Source organism: Toxorhynchites rutilus, chromosome 3 (genome assembly GCF_029784135.1).
Source record: "Toxorhynchites rutilus septentrionalis strain SRP chromosome 3, ASM2978413v1, whole genome shotgun sequence".
Classification (NCBI taxonomy): domain Eukaryota; kingdom Metazoa; phylum Arthropoda; class Insecta; order Diptera; family Culicidae; genus Toxorhynchites; species Toxorhynchites rutilus.
In genome coordinates this window covers 319,490,160-319,514,065 of record NC_073746.1, presented here as the reverse complement: position 1 = coordinate 319,514,065, position 23,906 = coordinate 319,490,160, and the positions used below count along the sequence as shown (strand labels likewise).

General features: G+C 36.6%; 2 protein-coding genes across 2 annotated transcripts; one reads left to right on the top strand and one right to left on the bottom strand.

The window, feature by feature from the left end:
* The first annotated feature begins 13,030 nt into the window (after positions 1 to 13,030).
* LOC129774492 (uncharacterized) lies at positions 13,031 to 18,162 on the top strand. The gene is made up of 4 exons (XM_055778236.1): positions 13,031 to 16,466; positions 16,573 to 16,846; positions 16,900 to 17,434; positions 17,753 to 18,162. The coding sequence occupies exons 1-4, from the start codon at positions 16,444 to 16,446 to the stop codon at positions 18,160 to 18,162; spliced, it is 1,242 nt and encodes a 413-aa protein (XP_055634211.1). The 5' UTR covers positions 13,031 to 16,443.
* Positions 16,381 to 19,975, bottom strand: LOC129779771 (uncharacterized). Its single transcript, XM_055787456.1, has 2 exons — positions 19,531 to 19,975; positions 16,381 to 19,473 (listed from the first exon to the last, which is right to left on the bottom strand). The coding sequence occupies exon 2, from the start codon at positions 19,445 to 19,447 to the stop codon at positions 18,278 to 18,280; it is 1,170 nt and encodes a 389-aa protein (XP_055643431.1). The 5' UTR covers positions 19,448 to 19,473; positions 19,531 to 19,975; the 3' UTR covers positions 16,381 to 18,277.
* Positions 19,976 to 23,906: the final 3,931 nt, after the last annotated feature.

The following is a 23,906-nucleotide window of genomic DNA, read 5'->3' as shown; positions in this document are numbered from 1 at the left end:
CTTCGACAAAATCAACCACGATATTGCAGTGCAAAAGTTAGACAAGCTTGGTTTCAGCGGAAATCTCTTGCATTGGTTGAAATCCTATTTGACCGGACGCTATCTCACGGTGAAAATTGGCGATGGCCTCTAAACTACACAAATATGAAGAAATTTGTTTTAATTTTTTTTCAAAATTTCTAGACTAGAATACTGCCTTAAACTGCTTTAGCATGACTAAAGTGTCTTACCTTTGTTTTGCAGCTTGCGATAACTAACGGAATAAGATTATGTTTAGCAGCCATGATGCTAAGAGAAATGAGAATCTTGTGCCGAACTGTCTGATGTCTATATGTCGATATCTGAGATGCGTTCATCGATGCATGCTTACTGGCTGCTGTTAAGGTGAAGGTGGAAGGAAGCCACAAATGGCTGCCACAATGGCGCTCATTTCTTTCATTTCCCTCCCTTACCCCAGTGTGTAGAAAACGATCGTTTTCGCACACTTCCCATCAGGTAATATTAACCAAACTCTAATCGATTACTCACCAAATATTGAAATTTCATCTGCCGTCGCAATGTATAATGAAAAACTTCGGAAAACTTCGAGCTAGTGCTCTGAAAGTTAATTTTTCATTTTTCAATTTTCCGCCATGGTTTTGTTTGCTTTGGTGAAGGCATCATTAGTTTTTCGACACTGATGCCAGACAACATCATCGAAACAGCCATTCAATAAAATGTTATTCCTGAGTCATAGCGTTTCATGTTATGAAAATCAATAAAAAAAATTGTGTTGGTATCAATACAATTATTATTTTTACGTTTAATGGGTCTGTGATGTAAGTTCTAGCAACTTCAACATTGGTTAGGAAAATTGTATTGCAGAGCTCGGAACACTGCCACGGCTGCCTCTGCTACCAAAAATAGTAAACGGAAAAGTATTACATTCAATCAAAATGCTTCGGCCAACGATCAGAAGGGTTTAAGATTTCCAACGTGAATATGTGAAAAAATACGATCAACGAACGAAAATATTGAGGAATTATCAACATCGAGTTACTGTGCGGAAGAACTTGTTAATACCAAAAGAGCCCCAAGTCCCACGTGTTATAAGTGTTATAGTTCGGCTGAAAAGTTCATAAGGTTAACGTCTAGATGGCGCCTCTACTTCACTATCACAAAGCACCATCTTTCAATGGATACGTGTCAAAATTTGACAGCAATCGGTCGGTTCGTGAGTTGCAGCATTGAGAGTGAAGCAACTTTTGTTATTGTGAAAAAAATGGATATGATGGCAATATTGCATGAATTGGGCTTCGAATTGCTTCCGCACCCATCGTGTTCTCCAGATCTGGCCCCAGCGACTATTTTCTGTTCGCAGACCTGAAGAGAATGCTCGCTGGCAAAGAAATTTAAGACCGATGATGAAGTGATTACCGAAACTGAGGCCTGTTTTAAAAAAACCGAAAGAGTACTATAAAAATTGTATGGAGTAGTTGTAAGATCACTATAATCGCTGTATCGCTCTCGAAAGCAATTATGTTGAATAATAAAATAGAATTTTGAAAAAAAAACTGTGTTACCTTATAAACTTTTCAACCGAACTGTTAGATTTGCTCATGTGCCGCTCGCGTATTATCAGAATTTTATTTCACATGCAAAAACACCTTATATATATATATATATATATATATATATATATATATATATATATATATATATATATATATATAAGTTACATATCAGTGGATAATGGATAAGTTTTTAAAAAACAAACACAATTTATGACCGATCACTAGTAACGACTAAAACAGACTGATTTATTCCTTCCAATAAACATTCAAGCAAAGCTTAAGTCCCTGACTCTATTTCCCTATATCAGCAAATTCCATTACGTTTGGGCTGTCGCGTCGTCGGATTTCGCAGGAAGGTGTTCGGTTCAGGTGACTGTTAGCGTTGCAATTCATGTGCTATGTGCAGGTATGCTGTTGTTGCAGTTCTCGCTGATGGCCGTGGGATTTTGTCGGTTGCTACGTCGTAGTGCTGACTAATGATGATAACGTTGTTGCTAGTTCTTCTTGTTGTTGTTGCAACGTCTTCAGCCGTTGGATTGGGTCGGCTTCGCTGATAACTTATATATATATATATATATATATATATATATATATATATATATATATATATATATATATATATATATATATATATATATATATATATATATATATAAGTTATCGCCAGGCCCATATAATCAAACCAGCAACCATACCCACGGCATAAGACGTGCTGTGACTGTAAACAACGGAACCGGATCGCAGCAGAGACCAACCGCGGAGGCATCAAATTATGCCGATTCAACATCTCTCCAAGTAATAATGATTTCCAACTCGTATTGTACCAAAAAGAAATTGAATAAAGATTCAGATTAAATTAGTGAGCCGACGAGAACAGTCGCGTTTTCCTTTTTAGCTTAGTTTAGTTAGTCTTTTTTTAAAAACTCCACTTCCTCACATGGGAAGTTAAGTGGCGCAGTCGGTAGGATTAGTTAGCGCCCCGTGTTGAGTGTTTAGTGAAAGTGTTCCCTGAGTGCATATCAGATACAAAACGCAGCAGCTGACACATCACGGAGCTAACGACCTGCTTCTACATAAAAAGAACCCAAAGGATATGGGACCATTTCTTTTTCTAAGGTAAGAATTTTATTTTATTCTACTAAATAAATAAGAAAAATAAAAGTGAAATAAAACAATACATACCAATCACTCAATTACGATTTAACTATCTATCAAGTGCCAAAATAATTAAAGAGTTTATTCTATTAAATAAATAAGAGATATAAGTGAAATAAAATACTTTCAAAAGAACAATAAGTACACCGTAAAATAGTGATTTGATTATTTACTTTTATCAAGTGCGGAATTAATTAAAGTAAAAATGGATGCGCATATTGCAGAATTGCAACAAGCCATCATGGACCGAGATGATCAAATTCAACAGCTTCAGCTTGAGATACAAGGCGCCGTTGAAGCAGTACGCGCTGCTCAACATGCCGCCCCACAAATTGTTGCTCCGCAAGCAGCACAAATTATTCAACATCAACCTGAACCTGTGAACGTTCAAAACGATGTTGCCAACAATTTTGCCAGAACAGAAACAATCATAAAATCTTTGCAAACACCACAAATCATAAGGGACATCGCTTGTTTCGATGGAAACCCAGTGAAACTGCACAGTTTCATCAAATGCATCGACAATTTAATTCCACTTCTGGCCGAAGCTAGAAATTCCCCTATATTTCAAGTCTGGATGCAAGCCATCCGTAGCAAAATAATAGGAGATGCCGATACCGTTCTGGAAATTTACGGCACCTCGACAGATTGGGACGATATTAAAAACACATTGATTACACATTATAGCGATAAGCGGGACGAAATTTCCCTCACGCGGGATTTATTTAAATCGAACCAGAGCACTACCGTAGAAGAATTTTATAGTCGGATTTCTCATTCAATTTCACTGCTAGTGAATCTTCTCAATTTGAACGAAAATAATGCTGACGTGAAAGCAGCGAAAAATTCATTTTATCAAGAATTAGGTCTAAAAGTATTTTTGGCAGGATTAAAGGATCCACTTGGACCAATCATAAGAGCGCAATGTCCAAAAATACTAAAGGAAGCGTTACGACTCTGCCTCGAGGAAGGAAATTATAATTATGTTAGAAACCCTTTTAAAGCTGCACCCCCAATTCCACCAAGACCCAACAATTCGATCCCAAATTTATTCCAACAATACCCTAGATCATCACAGCAACATTCTAGGCCATTCCAATTACAACATAGACCATTCCAACCACCACATAGACAATTCCAACCACAACATAGAGCATTTCAACCACAACCTAGAGCATTGCAAACACCTTTCCATCCACCTCCAAGAGCTCATCACTCACAATCTTTCAATCAACCACGCTTCAACTTACCGAACCCCCAAAGGGACGCGTATGTACAAAGACCCAACGATCAACAACCGAGACCGGTACCGATGGAGGTTGACCACTCCATGAGAACTCGTCAAGTCAATTATATGAATAGACCCAACTTCCAAATTCCTGAGGCCAGACCAACAAATTGAAACCAATAACGAAGAGAAAATCACAAATGAAATCGATGACCTAAATTTTCGACAGCAGGATGCAGAATTCAATCCAACGTAAATAATTTCATACCTTATATCGAAGTTCCTACTTCGAAAGGAGTTTTAAAATTTTTAATAGATACCGGGGCAAATAAAAACTACATAAGCACCCGACATGTTAACTTTGAAAATTGCAGACAAACCGATCCAGCCATTGTCACTAATATTAACGGTTCTCATACAATTAATCGTTTTGTAGAATTCAATCCATTCATTCAAGTGCCTCAAACACAAAAATTGCAATTTTACGTTTTTGACTTTCATCCATTTTTTGATGGACTGATTGGTTACGAATCTTTACAAATGCTTCGAATCGACATTCTCACAAATACAAATGAGTTACAATTTCCTACTGGGAAAATAAAAATGAAAAGAAAATATCCGTTTGCTACTGAAATACAATTGAATCCTGAAGAAACGAAAGTAGTGAGCCTTCCAGTAACAATCAGTGAAGGAGATTTCTTCGTGAACACTGACATGAATATTTCCGATACCACATTTATTCACTCTGGAATATACAACGCCGTAAACAATCATGCTTTCATGACAATTACTAATTACTCAAAGGAACCTACAAAAATTAACATTGAGAAACCCTTTGAATTCGAATTGAATAATTTTGAAACACAAATTCGCTCAACAACTCCAGTTCCAATAAACCGAAGACTTTTTGATCAACTAAGATTGAATCACCTCAACTCAGAAGAAAAATCGAAGCTACTGAAAATAATTGCGGAAAACCAAGATGTTTTTCTATTAGAAGGAGAAGCTTTATCATTCACTAATGCTATTAAGCATAATATTCAAACAAAAGACGATTTACCAATTTATGCCAAATCATACAGGTACCCTTTTTGCCATCGAGAAGAAGTGCAGAAACAAATATCCCAGATGTTACAACAGGGTATTATAAGACACTCAGTTAGCCCGTGGACCTCTCCAGTTTGGATAGTTCCCAAGAAGCTAGACGCCTCTGGCAAAAAGAAATGGAGATTAGTGATTGACTATCGTAAACTGAACGATAAAACAATCAACGATCGGTACCCAATCCCCAACATTTCCGATATTCTCGATAAGCTTGGGAGATGTAATTATTTTTCTACTATTGATTTAGCGTCTGGTTTTCACCAGATAGGAGTCGAGAAAACAGACATTCCAAAGACGGCTTTTAGTGTCGAAAATGGGCACTATGAGTTCTTACGAATGCCATTTGGACTCAAGAATGCGCCATCCACATTTCAAAGAGTGATGGACAATATTCTAAGAGAGCATATTGGTTTGCGATGTTTCATCTATATGGATGATATCATCGTTTTTTCTACAAGTTTGCAAGAACATTTAGACAATCTAAAGAAAATTTTTGATTCATTGTCTAAATATAATATGAAAATTCAGCTGGATAAGTGCGAATTTCTAAGTAAAGAAGTCGCCTTTCTGGGACATGTCGTCACATCCGAAGGTGTGAGACCCAACCCGGATAAAATCGAGTCAATTCAAAATTGGCCTTTACCTAAGAGTGATAAAGAACTTCGAGGATTTCTAGGAATACTCGGTTATTATAGAAAATTTATAAAGGACTTTGCAAAAATTGCAAAACCTTTGACTAACTCTTTGAGAAAAGGTGAAAAAATAGTTCACAATGAAGACTTCGTAAAGGCATTTGACAAATGCAAAAACATTTTGACCAGTAGTGACATCCTTCAGTACCCAGACTTCACAAAACCTTTTATTTTGACCACTGACGCGTCTAATCACGCAATAGGTGCCGTACTTTCGCAAGGGCCAATAGGTAAAGATAGGCCAATTGCCTATGCCTCTCGTACCCTTAATAAATCCGAGGAGAACTACTCCACCATAGAAAAGGAGCTATTAGCAATAGTTTGGGGTTGCAAACATTTCAGACCATACCTTTATGGCAACAGATTTACACTTTATACTGATCACAAACCGCTCACCTACAGCCTAAACCTCAAAGAACCAAATCAAAGGCTCATTCATTGGCGGTTAAGTTTATCAGAATTTGATTTTGACATCCAATACAAACCTGGCAAACAGAATGTGGTAGCCGATGGATTGTCCAGAGTTTTCCACGAACTTAACATTAATGAAACTGATTCATCTTCCGACGATATCACCGTGCATTCAGCGAATACTGATGATTCAGAATTCATACAATGCACAGAGGCTCCCATAAATTATTTCCATAATCAAATTATACTCAAAATTGGTGAAGAAAGTACTACTTTCGAAGAAGTGTTTCCCAGAGTTTACAGGCGGACTATTACCAAAGTAATATTTGGCGTACCGTTTCTAATTAAAATGTTTAAAGAATATATGGACCCTCGACGCACAAATTGCATAATATGTCCAGAAAATCTCATAAACCAAATTCAAATAGTTTATAAAAATTATTTCAGTAGATGTCGTACTTTCAAGGTTAGAATATCACAACGCTTACTAATAGACGTGAGATCCGATGAGGAGCAAGATACTTTAATTGAAGAAACTCACGAAATTGCACATCGTGGAATTCAAGAAAATCTGGCAGTAATGAGAAGAAGATTCTATTTTCCAAAAATGAAAATTAAGATAAGGAAGTTTATCATATTATGTAATACCTGCAATCGAATGAAGTATGAGAGAAAACCGTATAAGATTCTTCTAGGCGAAACCCCTATCCCAAAGCAACCATTGGATATTATCCACATTGATGTGTTAATATCCCAACCTAATTTATTTTTATCAATTATAGACAAACTGTCTAAATTTGGATTTCTACTTCCTATTAAATCAAGAACCACAGTAGACATTAGAAAAGCTATTGTCAAATTTATTTCATTATACGGAACACCTAAAATGATAATATCTGATAATGAACCAGCATTCAAATCCATTGAAATGCGGGACATGCTAGACAAACTTCATATTGAACAGTATTTTACACCAACCAACTACAGTGAACAAAATGGAACGGTAGAACGATTCCATTCAACAATAGAAGAAATTTTCAGATGCAATAAAGACAAATATGAGAACGTCACCAATAAGGAAATGTTTCAAATATCGTGTAGCTTGTACAATAATACAATTCACAGCTCTACCAATATGAGACCTCGCGAAATATTCTACGGAATAAAAAGCGAAGAAGAACGACCTTTAGATAGAGCCCAGCTTTTGGAATACCGTGACAAAATTTATAAAGAAGCAGAGGCTAGAGCTACTGATACACAGCAGAAACAACATCAACAACAAAATGCATCTAGAGAAGACCCACCATTACTTGAAGCCGATCAAACAGTTTTTAATAGACGGCAGGGTATTAAAGCAAAAACTAAAGAATGGTTTCAACCTATTAAAGTTGTCGAAGACAGGAACCAAACGTATGAAGACGATAAAAATAGGAAACTACATAAAACAAAAATGCGTAGAATAAGGAAGTAATAAAATGAACTCTAATCTATTTTTCTATTTTAGGATATGGACCGCCGTCCGAACTCTCTTATTTCTCGTTTTAGTATCTGGAACTATGGGCAGGCAACCTACCATACAAATAATGGAACTTAGTCACAATCCAGGTCTGCTAGCAATAGCATCAGGTAAAAACTACATCAAAGATGGGGAACACAAAATTTACCACATCATAGATTTCGAAATTTATCACCCCACTTTGATAACGATAAAAAATATGATCGACGGAATAAAGAATATTTGCAATACATCGGAATTGAACGAAATTATCCTTTCAAAATTTAATAATCTTAACTATCTTTATCATAGCCTTCAGAATAAACCACGACCCAAAAGAGGATTATTGAATTTTGTGGGAAGCGGAATAAAATTTATCACCGGAAACTTGGATAACGAAGATTACAATGAAATTATTAAAGATTTGGAGGAGCTAAGAATTAAAGGCAATCAACTTATCAATGAAAATAACAAACAAGCCAAGATAAATTATCAATTGAATAACAGAATAGATACAATTATAAAACAAATTAATAAACAGCAAGAAATCATTGTCAAAAATTTCAATCAGGTTCGTATGGATAACACAGCAAAACAAATACAAATAATCAAAGATGTAATGAAAATCAAGATGTTACTAGATAACTTAATCTCACATTTCAAGGACATAGCAGAGTCGATTCATTTAGCAAAACTTAACATTATCTCGAAACATATCCTCCACCCAGAAGAACTTTTGTTTTCAATAGAAAGATTAGAAGAAAAAGGCAGTGAAATCAAAAATATAGAGCAAGCTTACGACTTCCTTGAAATATCTGCATTTTTTAATTCATCTGAACTGATATTTGTAGTCAAGATACCTTCTCTTCAAAATGTAACATATAGTAATTTGATACTAGAAACCTTACCAGTTGGAAACAAGATATTGAACATACCAGCAAACAAAGCAATGACGAGCGAGATAGGAACTTACTTCATCACGAGAGAATGTCAGCAGATCGAGCAGAACAACATTTGTAACGAAGACATGCTCCTAAACTACAGCGATGATAAATGCTTCTCAAAAATATTACGAGGATTTACTGGAAATTGTACGTTTGAAAAATATGAACGGAAAAATGAAATCAAGCTTCTAACTGATCACCTTGTCGTTTTAAAATCTATGATTCCTCTGGAAATCAAAACAAACTGCGGAATTACTGATAGAAATTTATCTGGATTATTTTTGATTGAGTTTCATAACTGCAGCATCGAGGTGATCAAAACAACATTTACAAACACAGAAATAATCAGAAACGAAATTCCAATAATACTCCCTTTCGATGGTTTGAAAATCGAAGTACAAATTACCCAAAACCAGACCGCTATTGAAGATCTACACATTATCAACAGAAATCATCTGGATTCATTGGTGGAAAGCTATAAAATTCACCATTACTCATCAATGAGTTTATCTATTGTCAGTATCCTGGGAGTTATAATAATGATCGTGCTGTACTTAATAAAATCCAAAAGCATCAATATCAGAATTCTTGGAAAACCTCAACCACACGAATCTTTCTTAGATCGTTCACCAAAACCAGCAGAAAATCCCATAACAGCATCCGAAGAAGCTAAATCATCCTTAGTGAGCCGGGACGTCTCATTCTTACCAAAGGGAGAAGTTATCGCCAGGTCCACAAGTTATCGCCAGGCCCATATAATCAAACCAGCAACCATACCCACGGCATAAGACGTGCTGTGACTGTAAACAACGGAACAGGATCGCAGCAGAGACCAACCGCGGAGGCATCAAATTATGCCGATTCAACATCTCTCCAAGTAATAATGATTTCCAACTCGTATTGTACCAAAAAGAAATTGAATAAAGATTCAGATTAAATTAGTGAGCCGGCGAGAACAGTCGCGTTTTCCTTTTTAGCTTTAGCTTAGTTTAGTTAGTCTTTTTTTAAAAACTCCACTTCCTCACATGGGAAGTTAAGTTATATATATACGTTACGACGGGATCCCGCCCCCGCAGCATTGCAGCATAATCAGGAAACGCAACCCGAAACCAACGAGACGCGCATGCAGCATAATTGAAGATGAACCGCACGCGCGAGAGGTGCAATCCGAAACCCGCGAGCCACCACACACGGATGCTGACGCTGTAGTTCGTCCCAATAAAATAGGTTACTCTGGATTGCCTGAATCAGTCCCAAATTGAATTCCAAAGTGTTAACACATAAGAAGACGTGTATTAAATGAGAGAATAAAGTTTTTTTTTATCCATCTCGATACCACGATCCTATCTGGCGCAGTCAAGTGAAAGTGTGTGGTAATTAAGTGATAATAGTGATCGCGAAAACCGAACTAGCTACGTTCCAACAGTGCAACAACTCATCCACCGGGAAACCGCTGCAGGACGAATACCAAGCAGTTTGTGTGTTTGAGGAGCGAAATCGAATCCACACACAGAACCCTCCCAAAGAACCCGCACGAAAGGAACAATTTGAGGACTCCAGGAGATGAGAATACACATTTTCCTGTAAGTAACCCAGTTTTTACTTTTAACACAAAAGCAATCAGACACATTGAGTGAATGTATTGCAACGACATATAAACGATACTAATTCAGAGGTGCTAGCCCCTCCCCGAGGTAAGCGAATACCTGGAATATCACAAGTGAATAAACAAATACTAACATAAAAAAAAAACACAAACGATAAACCCACAAGAAACGCAGAATAAACTAGCGAATAAAAAGTGAAAGTGAAACCACAAAGCACAAATATGGATAGGAATTCGACTTCACCGGAGCCTTTGATTCCGGATTTTGATGAGTCTGTGCCAATAGTTGCACAGCAAAGTACAATTGCGGACGAATTAATACAACACATTCAACACTTAACAGAAAATCAAAACAAATTAATTGAAACTATTGCAAAACTGAAACAAAAAGCAGAGGATCCTTTTCTCCAATATAGGACTCCTGACCCCATTCGTAATTTACACGAATTCAAAGGAACTAGAAGAAGTGAAACTCAAGCGTGGATCGACGATGTCGAGAATACGTTAGAGCTATTTAAAAATCAGAAAGGCTCAATGGTGTATTTTCAATACATTAGGGCCATAAATAGCAAAATTACAGAACGGGCGAAAGACACGCTTATTGCGGCCGGCAACCCGAATACATGGGAGGAAATCAAAGAAGTCCTCTTAAATGCACACGGAGATCGACGAGATCTCCCAACACAAATTCAATCTCTATTTTATGCCAAACAGGGCAACAAAAATGTTACAGATTACTATAACAAAATAAAAGCAATAGACTCCAGCATTAAAACGAGTCTCGCGCTAATGGACGAATATAAAGGGTCAATTACAGCCCTAAATAAATTAGTAAGCCTCATGACGCTAACACGGTTTGTAGATGGCCTGGGGGAAAATCTTTCAATGAATGTGAGAAGTCACAAGCCAGTTACGCTTGATGAAGCGTTATCGATCACGCTGCAATACACAAACGCGGTATTTAGACAAAAACTAGAGAAAAGAAGCCACACCAGTAGTAACAGTAATGCTAATCCTCCTCAAAGGAACAACAATGTATACCCTCCATCAGGAAACCATAAGCAGAACTCGGGGAAATTTAGAAATAATAATTATAACAACGAAGACGTATCAATGAGGACACATACCTCAAAGATGCAAATGAATAACCACGAAGGGCAAGAGCCAGAGCCCAAAACGGAACGTTTCACAACTAGACTCAGGTGACGATGATTTCTTCGATGACGAACTAAATTTTCATCAGGAACACGCGCCAAACGTACTAACGTAAATAACAACTTCATACCTTATTTCACAATAAATACGACTAAGGGTGAAATGAAATTTTTGGTGCACACAGGGGCCAACAAAAATTATATTTCACAAGACCATGTCAACATCGAAAACGCCAAACCGGAAAGCGGAATTCGAGTAACAAACATGAATGGAACCCATGAAATTTCTAAATCAGTATCTTTCGATCCATTCGGTATCAAGAAAAAAGTGAAATTTTATGTTTTCAAGTTTCACGAATACTTTGACGGCCTAGTTGGGTACGAGACTTTGAGAGATCTAAGGGCTCAGCTCGACATTGGCAAAAATCAGTTGAGAATCGGAAGGAAAACATTTAACCTGAAGAAGAAGTTCCCGACTAGCAATAACATACATCTGAATGAACAAGAGTTTCAGTTCATAAAAATTGCGACGGAAAAGGATGGCGATTTCATTATATCGGACGAAAAGAGTTTGGGTGAATTTTCAATACTCCCTGGGGTGTACCACAGCTCCAACAAGGAAGCCTTTGTAGCCATTCGTAATTACAGAAAATCTCGAATTGAAATTAACCTTTCGGAATTAAACATTAACAATGAAGAATTCGTTATTACGAAACTCCCAAGTAAGAATTTCGAAAAACCCCAGTTCAAAATCACAGATGACTCTTTAAACGATAGAGAAAAAATCGAACTCGATAAAATTTTGAGGAAAAATTCGGAAATAATTTATTCGGAAAATCAAGCGCTCTCGTTCACGCACCAAATTAAACACAAAATAAGAACAGTCGATGATATCCCGGTGCATACCAGGTCGTACCGATATCCTCAAATTTATGAGGAAGAAGTGCAAAAGCAGATTCAAACACTGCTGAAAGATGGTATAATTCAGGAATCAATCTCACCCTATACGTCCCCGATTTGGATAGTGCCGAAGAAGGTCGACGCCACGCGAAGAAAAAAATTTCGATTAGTCATTGACTATCGAAAATTAAATGAAAAAACGATTTCCGATCGTTACCCAATACCAGATATCACAGAGATACTGGATAAACTTGGGAAAGCGACTTATTTTTCGACTATCGACTTGGTCTCTGGATTCCATCAAATCCAATTAGACGAAAGCGATAGAGAAAAAACAGCATTCTCAGTCAATGGCGGAAAGTACGAGTTTACTAGAATGCCATTCGGCTTAAAGAACGCACCCGCAACATTTCAAAGGGTGATGGATGCTGTACTTCGCGAGTTCATCGGAAAATGTTGTCTAGTATACATGGACGACATTATCGTATTTTCAAGTTCCTTCGAAGAACATATCAAAGACATTCGGAACATATTTGGAAAACTAAAAGAGGCAAATCTAAAAATACAATTTGAAAAATGTTTTTTCTTTAGGAAAGAAACACAATTTCTTGGCCACACAGTTACGAGAGAAGGAGTTAAACCTAACTCCGATAAAATCGAAGTAATCAGAAACTGGCCAATCCCGAAGAACGAAACTGAATTGAAACAATTGGGTATTACAGAAGATTCATTAGGGACTTTGCCAAATTGGTAAAACCCCTTACAAAATTACTAAGGAAAGACACTGAGTTCGAATTTTCTAGGGAAACAATAACATGTTTCGAGAAATGTAGAGAAATACTAACAAGGGACCCGATTTTGCAGTACCCTGATTTCTCGAAAGAGTTCATTTTAACAACAGATGCAAGCGACTACGCCATCGGGGCGGTACTCTCGCAGGGGCCCGTTGGGAAAGATAGACCGATTGCGTTTGCATCTAGGACACTGAACAAGACAGAGGAAAATTATTCAACGACCGAAAAAGAGTTTCTTGCTATGTACTGGGCGGTAAATCATTTCCGACCATATTTATATGGTAGAAAATTCAAGCTAATAACAGATCACCAACCTTTAACTTATTCTCTAACAAACACAAACAAAAGAATTCTTAGAGGTAAACTCAAACTCGAAGAATACGATTACGAACTTTTATACAAACCAGGAAGGACAAATACCGTAGCAGATGCTCTATCGAGAATAAAACCGGAAGAGATCACCCACAGTTCTATCCAAGACATCAATAACCAGCATCAATATTCGGAAGGAAACGATACAGATCTAAGCACAATACATTCAGCGGATACGAGTGACGATTATTACATATGGACCACAGAAAAACCACTGAACATGTTTAGAACACAAAGAACACAAACATAAACACCGACGTATACGAAGAAATATTCCCAAGATACCATAGACACACGATAGTGAGACCATTCTACAATGAGGAGGAAATCACCAAAGTATTTAAAATGCTATTGAATCCTAAAGGTGTGAGCGGCATCAAAGCACCTATTTCTCTGATCCAACTTATTCAAGAAACATACAGAAAATATTTCTCGACTAATAAAATTTTCAAGGTTTTTATTTCAGAAACGCTACTGGAAGATGTACGACTGGAAAACACCCAAGATGAAATCATAAAACAGACACACTCCTTTGCGCACCGCGGAATGAAAGAAAATAAAATTCAAATTTTACAAAGATACTTTTTCCCGGAACTCGATCGTAAATTAAAAATTCACGTAGCATCCTGTGACATTTGCAAGAAAAGTAAATATGACAGGAGGCCACCCCAGCTTATCCACAAAAGCACATTTGGAGAAAAACCTTTTGAACGAATTCATATCGATGTATTTTTCATGAAAGGATCAAAATGGCTTACGATCGTCGACTCATTCTCAAAATTCGCTAACATAATCGCTTTAGAATCCCGAACAATAGTAGACATGAAAAAAGCAATCACAGAACACCTCAGAATATTCAGCAGACCACAAACCATAGTGTGCGATCAAGAACCAACCTTTAAATCAATCGACTTTGTCGGATTTTTGAATGATCTTGGCATCGAAATGCACTTTGCGAGTAATTCAAACTCGAATGGAATCGTAGAACGTTTTCATTCGACTTTGATCGAATTATACAGAACCTTGAAACATAAACACACCAACATTTCGCTTAATGACCAAATGAATATCATAACAGATATTTATAATAACACATATCATTCGGTCACTAAGAGAAAACCCCGCGAGCTCGTTTTCAACCAAAGAAACACGGTCGACATCGAAGAAATCACTGAAAACGCGAACAAACTTCAATCCGCAGTGAAATTAGAACTTGACAAAAGGAAAGCAGCGTACGAAAAACAGCACGAAAACAATAAAAAACCACCCCAACTTCATACAAACGATAATAAATATATTAAAATAACGCAACGACTTAGCAAAGATCGAGATCCTTATAAAATAGCAACCGTACTAACAGACAACGATTTAACTTTTACCGATAAAAACAACATAAAAATTCACAAAAATCGCTTGAAATCCTAAAGGAATAATAATACTAATTTGATAAACAACTTTACATTTCCTTGCAGACTGTTCGCCCTTACATCCGCAACGACGTATCAGGATGTATCAAATAACAATGGCTTAATAGTCTTTAAAATCAATCAAGTTAAAATAAAACTCGGATACGAAAGAATAATACATAAAATTAATATGAACGATATTAAAAATAATATCTTATACATAGAAAAGCTAGCAAACACATTAAATACAACAACCCATCTAAAAAATACCCTTGATTACAAGTTAAAAATTGCGCACGCCAAAACCAACAGCTTATCTCCTAGGAGAAGTAGAAGAGGACTCATAGACGCTTTAGGTTCTACAATCAAATTCATAGCTGGAAATCCCGATCACGAAGATCTTTTGTTGATCAATCAAAATTTTGATAAACTCGAAACAACCTTGAATAAATTTATAACTAATGAATCAAAACAAATACGAATTAACAATCTCCTAGAAATCCATTTGAGCAATGTATCAAAAACATTAATAGATATCGAGGAATCAGTAAGAGAATCTCAAAATGAGCTAGGATATATCAACCTTATTTTTAACATAGATATTATTATAAGAATACTAGAAGATTTGGAAGAACAAATAACACTATCTAAACTAAACTTGATAAATAAAAATATACTTAGCCCAGCAGAAAAACTTTATATTTGGAATTTTCTAACTAAGCAAAACATAAGATTGACGTATGAAGACGAAATATTTGTTCACATCAATAGTATTGTCTCAATAAAAAGAAATCATTTTATTGTCATTGTAAAAATTCCGATAGTAGAAAATAGGGACTACGAACTACTGCAGTTAGAACCAGTCGGCGGAAACAGCACGAAGATCAGCACGAACATAAAATACGTAGCAAAATATAAGGAAAAGCTCTTCCAACAATCCGGCAAATGCACGATATGCGAAAGAACAAAGGCAATCACCGGCGAATGCATCTCCAATATTCTAAATAACTTCAAAGCAAAATGCATTTTTTCAAAACAAAAGGAAAACCCCGAAATCAGAGAAATAATTCCAGGGACCATAATAGTGGATACCACAGTAAGAATTAACATTTCGGACTCATGTGGCGACTCGAGAGAAATAACAACACCAACCATCATAGAAACTGAAAACTGTACAGTTAAAATAGGAAACAGTACATTCCACAACGTAAACAAAGTTATCGAACAGTTACAATTCATGACACCAATCTTTGGGAAAATTATAGAAGCCAAAGAACATATCCCCGATGCAGAAACACTTCACACCATCACCATAGACAACCTCGAAGAGCTGAACAAAATCAAAGTCCATTTGTCCAAAACACAAACCGTTGGAGGATCACTGTTGACCTCCTTACTCGTCCTTGCAATTCTCCTATTCTTTATTCGCAGATACTTGAAGAATAGGAAGACAAAACCCAATACCACTATTCCCTGCCAGATGCATGAAGCCGCAGCAGATCCTAACCCAAAACCCACGGAAAAGGACGAATCACCATCCACCCCGCAACAACCATCAGAGGCAATAGGGCGCTTGCAGCGTGCATATGTATTAGTAGTCTGTTGGGCAGGCAAAAGTGACAGCTGCATATGATTAACATGGATCGACAAGAGTAAGTTTTGTTTAAATAATTATTTTAGCGTAACAGAAACAAAAATTACGCATCACTCTATATTTACATCATGCTAAGATATGTGTATTCAAATATTTAATTTTAGCGTAAAAGCCAGATACGCAGAAAAAATTAAAAAATTCTGTTTTGGTTACGACCCGTATCAATGGATGCAGCATGAATATTCAAAAAGTGCCTTACCAAAAAATGTGACTTATTACGACCTAGTGGAATATCTTGTAAATCGCGAAAGTCCGTATACCCGGAAATGCTTTAAGGCCTTCAAGAGCTTGGACGCATACAAAAATTTCAAGGCGGGATGGGTACAATTTTTAGGTTCCAGATACGTCGATTCTGGTTTTTGTATTGTGTTTGCTCAGGTAAGTTTTGTATATTCTCAGTAAAGAAAATTACTCACTATACGATGTTGCAGGTGAAGCATTCCCAAAAATTTAACCTAAAGCCTACATCTACCTGGGTGTCGGTAGATCCCACAGGAACAGTTCAAACTGCACATTGCAATTGTATGGCAGGATTAGGTGAAGTGTGTTCTCATGTAGGCTCTGTGCTTTTTGCTCTCGAGTGCTGGTCCCGTAAAGAAGTAAATGAAAATGAACCTTCGTGTACAGATATACTTAATCGGTGGTTGGTTCCACCGAAAAAAGCGGTTAATTGTGGCGAAATTAAAGACATATTCAGCCAGAAAGATCAACCAGTTTCCAGATATGATTTCCAGATACCCGAATGCCCTGCGAAAGAGTTGAATGTATTTATACGTAAATTGATCGATAACGGAGAAAATCCATCAGTTGGCCAATTTATGGAAAATACAAGAAAGCATTCGAATGTGAACTCGAGCCTTTGTGACATTGATCTTTATCCGAATATGTTAAAAATCCTTTTCTGCCAATTTTTTGATCCAAATTTAAGAGGAAAGTCGCTCAACGAGCTTCGCGAAATAGGGAATAGTAAATTGAGGAATATGCGTTATACAAGACCCCTTGTTCGTAAAATAGCACGAGTTTCACAAAGTTCAAGTTGGTTCTGGGAAAAATTTCGCGTTGGAAAAATAACTGCATCTACATTTAAAGCAACCACAAGAACGCCGATTGATAATCCTTCAATGCACCTAATTAGAAAAATTTGCTATCCCGAAGATTATCGTTTTTCAACACCTGCGACGAGATATGGATGTACCCATGAGAAGGATGCGTTAAAGACATATGGTTCAAAAATGGCAGCTGAACATTTAAATTTCCATTATTCTTCTTCTGGTCTACACTTAGTTGAGAAAAAACCATTTTTCGGAGCATCACCGGATGCAATCGCCGTTTGTGATTGTTGTGGAGAGGTTTCTGTGGAAATCAAGTGCCCTCATTGCCTGCGAGACGGTAAAACAATAAAAGAATATGTGACTAGGCCAGATAGTCCTATTCAAATTACGGAAACAGGATATAAAATGAACCACAATCATCAGTACTTCTATCAAGTGCAAATGCAGATGTATATACTTAATGTTAAGTTTTGCGACTTTGTTGTTTGGACAAACAAGGAATTGGTCATACTGCGAGTGGACCGAGACGACACATTTTTGAAGAAAGAGTTGATAAAAGCCGAAAGTTTCTTCAGATTGGTTATTATGCCTGAACTTTTAGGCCAATACTATACAGGAGGGTATTTTAAAGATAGATTGTGAAAAAAGGGAAATTACGAAATAATATTTTGACTGCCAATGTATTATGTATGTATTAAACTCAAATAAATGTATATAAAAATTCAATAAAATGTAGTAATTTATTTCGGTACAATGATTAATCTTCAGGGACTACAGAGGGGCAAAGGTTAACTAGACAACAACAATTTGTCACAATTTGATCCACTAGTGAAGTTTCACAAAAGTTTGAAGTATTCTTCAGAGTGCTTATTGGAAACTTGTTCTTGTATAGTATCTTATACTTATTCCGAACCTGCGCAATCACTCGCTCTACATGAATCCTAACATTTGCTAATTTCCGTGTGTTTTCAATATCAAGAGGGTGCAACTGATCTTGACCAACAGTAAAAGCAGGTAACAGTAATTCAACTCCAGCACTTTCAACGTGATTTCTTATTAGGAATCCCCTATCTGCCATGATATAATCTCCTTTTTGCATTCTACTTAACATACCGGATTTTTCAGTGATAAATTTATCACTTGCTCGGCCACCAAATCCATTTGATATGAATATAATGGATCCATTAGGAGCGATTCCGATTAGGTATTTAACAGTATGTGAATGTTTATAATTAGACCACATTTGAGCAGCTTGTAAAACGTCACTGGGCTTCTCAGTGAGCACCTCGAAGCAATCTATAACGACTGAGACCTTATTACCGAAATGTCGCTTGAAACACTCTGGCATCGAATTTTGTACCGATTCACGAGACGGCCAACTGACAAGCCCTTTCATTCGTTGAAACATGACGTATATACATTTACGAAAATATCTAGAGACAGTACTAACGTGAACTCCACTCATGTACGCAATTAATGTCAGATCTAAATCTAGCCTAAGCTTAGCTAAAGTAAAAATAAAAATTTGAAATTTCGTTATCTTACACGAACCAGTCGGTTGTGGGAAATAAGGTTCTAAAAACCCAAATAAAAACTTAAAAACATTGTAGTTTAGTCCTGTAAAATATTTACATTTGTCATCATTCTGACTAAAATCTTCGAAACTAGTGCATAGAAATGGGTGGTGCTTTTCTCTCATAATTTCTATTTCACATTGCAATTTTTTTATTTCTTCTTCGAGCACTGTTTCTCTGTCCACCGGACCTGGAGCCGTCAGCAAATCTTCCTCCGGAATCGTTTCCAACGTCTTTCGGATAGCCTCCTTTACTTCACTCCGCCTAGTCAAACACTCAAATCTGTCCTTAGCAGCAGATGTCATCCGATTTTTGTAACCTAATTTCTGGTTCGGTACCCAATCAGGATTCATTTCATCTAAAAGATCAGCACTTTGACCTGAATGAAGAAAAAAACGTTATGACAAGTTTAATGAGAACAAATTTTCATTTTTACCTGAAAGGAAATGCTGCGAGCAAACCACCGTTGATGGCCATTTTTCTGGCACCAAATCAATCCGCTTCAATGCATTTGTCCATGCAATTTGGCGCTTTTCGGACAACTCTTTTCTCTTGGCGCTACGCTTATCCACCGCGGGGAAGCGGAACCATTTTTCCCCGTCACGATCGCCGCGTTTGTTGCACCCAAAAACTGCACACGTCCTAGGCACTAATTAATGCAATGAAATCATATTATTTCAAATGTCTGTCGTTGGCAGATATTTCAGAATGTACTTACTGGTTATTATTTATCAAATGTAGGGATATGTTTTACAAAAAAAATATTTTTAGCTCTCCAATTTAATTTTTCAAATCTCACTCCACTGCTGCTGCATAGAAACTACGAATGTCAACAAACGTTTGTGTGCCCAACACATGCTCTGCATGTATGTGTAGCAAGAGCCCTATGGTTGCGTTGTTGAAGAGTATGAAGAGTCAAACGAGGACGCTCGACACCTAGGGGGGAGGCGTTACGACGGGATCCCGCCCCCGCAGCATAGCAGCATAATCAGGAAACGCAACCCGAAGTCAACGAGACGCGCATGCAGCATAATTGAAGATGAACCGCACGCGCGAGAGGTGCAATCCGAAACCCGCGAGCCACCACACACGGATGCTGACGCTGTAGTTCGTCCCAATAAAATAGGTTACTCTGGATTGCCTGAATCTGTCCCAAATTGAATTCCAAAGTGTTAACACATAAGAAGACGTGTATTAAATGAGAGAATAAAGTTTTTTTTATCCATCTCGATACCACGATCCTATCTTATATATAAGGTGTTTTTGCATGTGAAATAAAATTCTGATAATACGCGAGCGGTATATTTGCAATTGTTCATCGGAACACATCGTTTATACATTTTATTTCAGAAACGCTATTTTTTTCAAATGACTCGTGTCAGTGAAGCGCCACACAGTCTGGTAAGTGAATTGACCTATTTAGGTGTGCTTTGCTCTTCTCTCACAAACACTTTTTTACACGTGGTTTTACCTATACTACTACAATGGCTTCCGAACTAAATCCTTGTTCTGAGTCCATGCCTTTGTTCTCGTCCCTTCGCATTTGACGAATTTACGCAAATCTGAATCAGCTCATGCGACATCTACATTAGAGCTCAGAACCACAAAAGTGAGGGTGTTTGTTTATTTTACGCACTGAAAAGCAAGATTCGGGCCCTGATTCTCGAATACACTTCACGGTGGAAACGAAATAAACGGCACGCCAACGAACTACGTTTTACGCGTTAGTGAAGTGTCGAAGATAATGATGAGTTTTCAGGCAGAATGAGCACTTTTCAAATAAAAAATCATTAATGAAAATTAACTTCTTCGTATCAAACTGGTATTCAATGTGAGTGGAAAACTTTGTTTTCTTCATGTGATATGATAATCTCATACAAAAATGTCATCTGAAGATAATTTGATATTATAATGATAAGTTTAGTGGGAAACTAATCTCGTATCCAGATGTCGACACCGTACCGTTGCCATCGCGAATGCGTTTCTTACCGTTTCCACCGTGAAGTGTATTCGTAGTGTATTCGAGAATCAGGCTCAATGCATACCGGTTATTGATACCAAGACGGGTCTATGGTACTAGGTGAGGCCGTTTTGTCACTAAGTTGGTTAGGGGAGCGGTATATGAAAACAGTACGGAAGAAAGCAGAAGGGGAATTATTTCCTTGAAGCGTGAAAGAGACAGACTGATCACGAGCGAGCTCCGGCACAAGCGTATTGTGTTTTGTTTGCAAACAAAACACAGTAGATTTCCAAGATGGCTGAAGAGTGGTTTTAGCAAGTTGGCCCACCTTAGGATATACTTCTACGCGCCTTGATTGATACTATGGATAATTGCGATGAAATCGATATCATATCAAATTGGCTGATATCATTGATTATGTATGGGCCGATACGAGAAGGATTTGCAGTATTTTTAGCGCAAAACACCCTATTTATTGTTTACTTAGTTGAAAAAAAATTAAAGTTACAATACTTATAACAAGCCATTCCTCGTAATATACATATCACATTGTAAAATGATGATTTTCTAATTATTTCAGCGTGGAAAGAATACATGAAACCGGGAAATTTGAAGATAAGTTCTGATTTTTCTAGAAAATTTGAACGAATTTCATACCAAAAAAACAAAACATCCTCATTTTACTCACTGCGCCATCTGGTTGTAAATCCAACGTAAATTCGTCAATTGGCGATCTAACGTACAAATCTACATCTAGGCGGCGCTGCGGTGAAAGTGATGATGGTTTTAAATTTTGCCATGTGAGCTTATGGAAGGTTTGTAGTTCTTTCCACAAATTACAATGTTATAATCATAAAAGAATATTTGATTGCGATGAGTTTGTAAGAAATTTAATTCTGCGCAATTTTATATATAACATGTTATTTATTTACCTCTTTCAGTAGTGAAAACTATAAAAATGTTGACAATGGTTGAACTAAAGAAGGAAATTCGAGAGCATAATCAAACACAAGTAAAAAAATGCACGATTCCTGCATGTGAGAACTACCTTGGAAAGCCCGGAAGTAAAATATACGTGATTTGTTTTTTGAGTTTTAGGTTACATTAGCATCATTTTCTTAGTTCAAAAACAAAATCCAGATGTCTCGCCGATCGTTTACGTTTTGCGTTAGATCGCCAATTCGTTTTATTTCAATTTAGATTCATTTCAGCCATTGAATGTCGTCAGTATATGGTAAGAAAGTTGGAGTTCTGTATATTTACGGTGGTTTCAACACGCGATTTGGCCAAAGTCATAGATAATCTTCGAAAATTCTAAGTTTGATAATGCATACCGGTTATTGATACTATGAATAATTGCGATGAAACCAATATCATATCAAATTGGCTGATATCATTGATTATGTATGGGTCGATACGAGAAGGATTTGCAGTATTTTTGGCGCAAAACACCCTATTCATCGTTTACTTAGAAAAACGAAACGAAAAAAATTAAAGTTACAATACTTATAACCTAGGTAGTGCGGACTGAATGAAAACGGCTGTCAAAAAAGATGCAATTGAAATGTCAAAAGAGATCCAACGATCAGGAGTGTTATTTTTCTTATGATAATCAACACTATAAAAGAGGTATTGTTGTCAAGGGCAAAAATAAGTAAAATTATAAAATGAACGAACTACATTTTTCCGTCAATTGTTTAATTAACCATTGCATCTCTGAAAGAGCATCTCAGCCTTTCACTGAGCAACGCATTTTTAATGTCCCCTTTCTTTGTCATAACGTTTTTCCGAACGTAATAAAAACAAACAAAGTCAGAGTCACGTAAATGTTTACTCCTGCGATTTGGAAATATTCGATAAAAAGTGGAAGGAAGAGCTGCCAGATGATTTTTAAAAAAAGTCTGTAAAAACATGTGAATGTCTGTTAAAAACGTGGAAAAGTCTGTAAAAGTGTGCAGATCTATAGAAATGTCTTTTAACGTTAATTTTCACATATTCATTAATACTTTGTACATCACGATGCACGTAAGATTGAATTCTGTATAATATACAGCCATTCCATGCCAAACTAATATAGTGGTTCTCAGAACTTCGTCAAAAGTGGTAATTTTGTTCTTTATCGCAAAACGTTAAGCTCGTATTTTTTTAATTTGTCATTAGAGTGCCCATTTCCATTTTAGGGTGATCCCAAAAATCCTTTTTTTCCACTTTTTCCCAAAATGACTTTTTTCAAAAATTTATAACTTTCGAACCACTCAACCGATTTAGATGATCGACATATCAAATTTAAGCCAATTGAGAAATATTTAACTTGCATATAATATGGATCCTATTTTTAATATGGATTAAAAGCTGAGAATTTTTTACATAAAATATCTCGATATCAGAGATGCTATTTTTTTCGTTTTTGAAATATGATTTTTCAAAACTAATCGATGGTTCGAAAAACAATTTTTCCCCACTATTGGATCGATTCATATCATCGACATATCAAATTGAAGCTTACGAGTTATTTTTCTTTGAAAAATGAGGCGAAAAAACTTTTGCGAAAAAATTGAATTTTGTTTTTGTTTTATTGATTATTGATTGAGTTTGTTTTTCATAGTTTTCTCGGTTAAAGATAGGAGCGCTATATTTTTTTATATTTTTTATGGAAAGCTGAGCATTATTTACCTAACATATCTCGATATCAGATATGCTATAATTATCGTTTTAAGTTAGAATTTTGTAAATTTAACATGTTTTAAGTCTTCGATCAATATTCATATGTGACTAAACTAGACCTATGCTACTAGAATCCAATCTTCCCGCAAGTGTGAATTTTGCTTATTGGCTTCAATTTAATATATCGA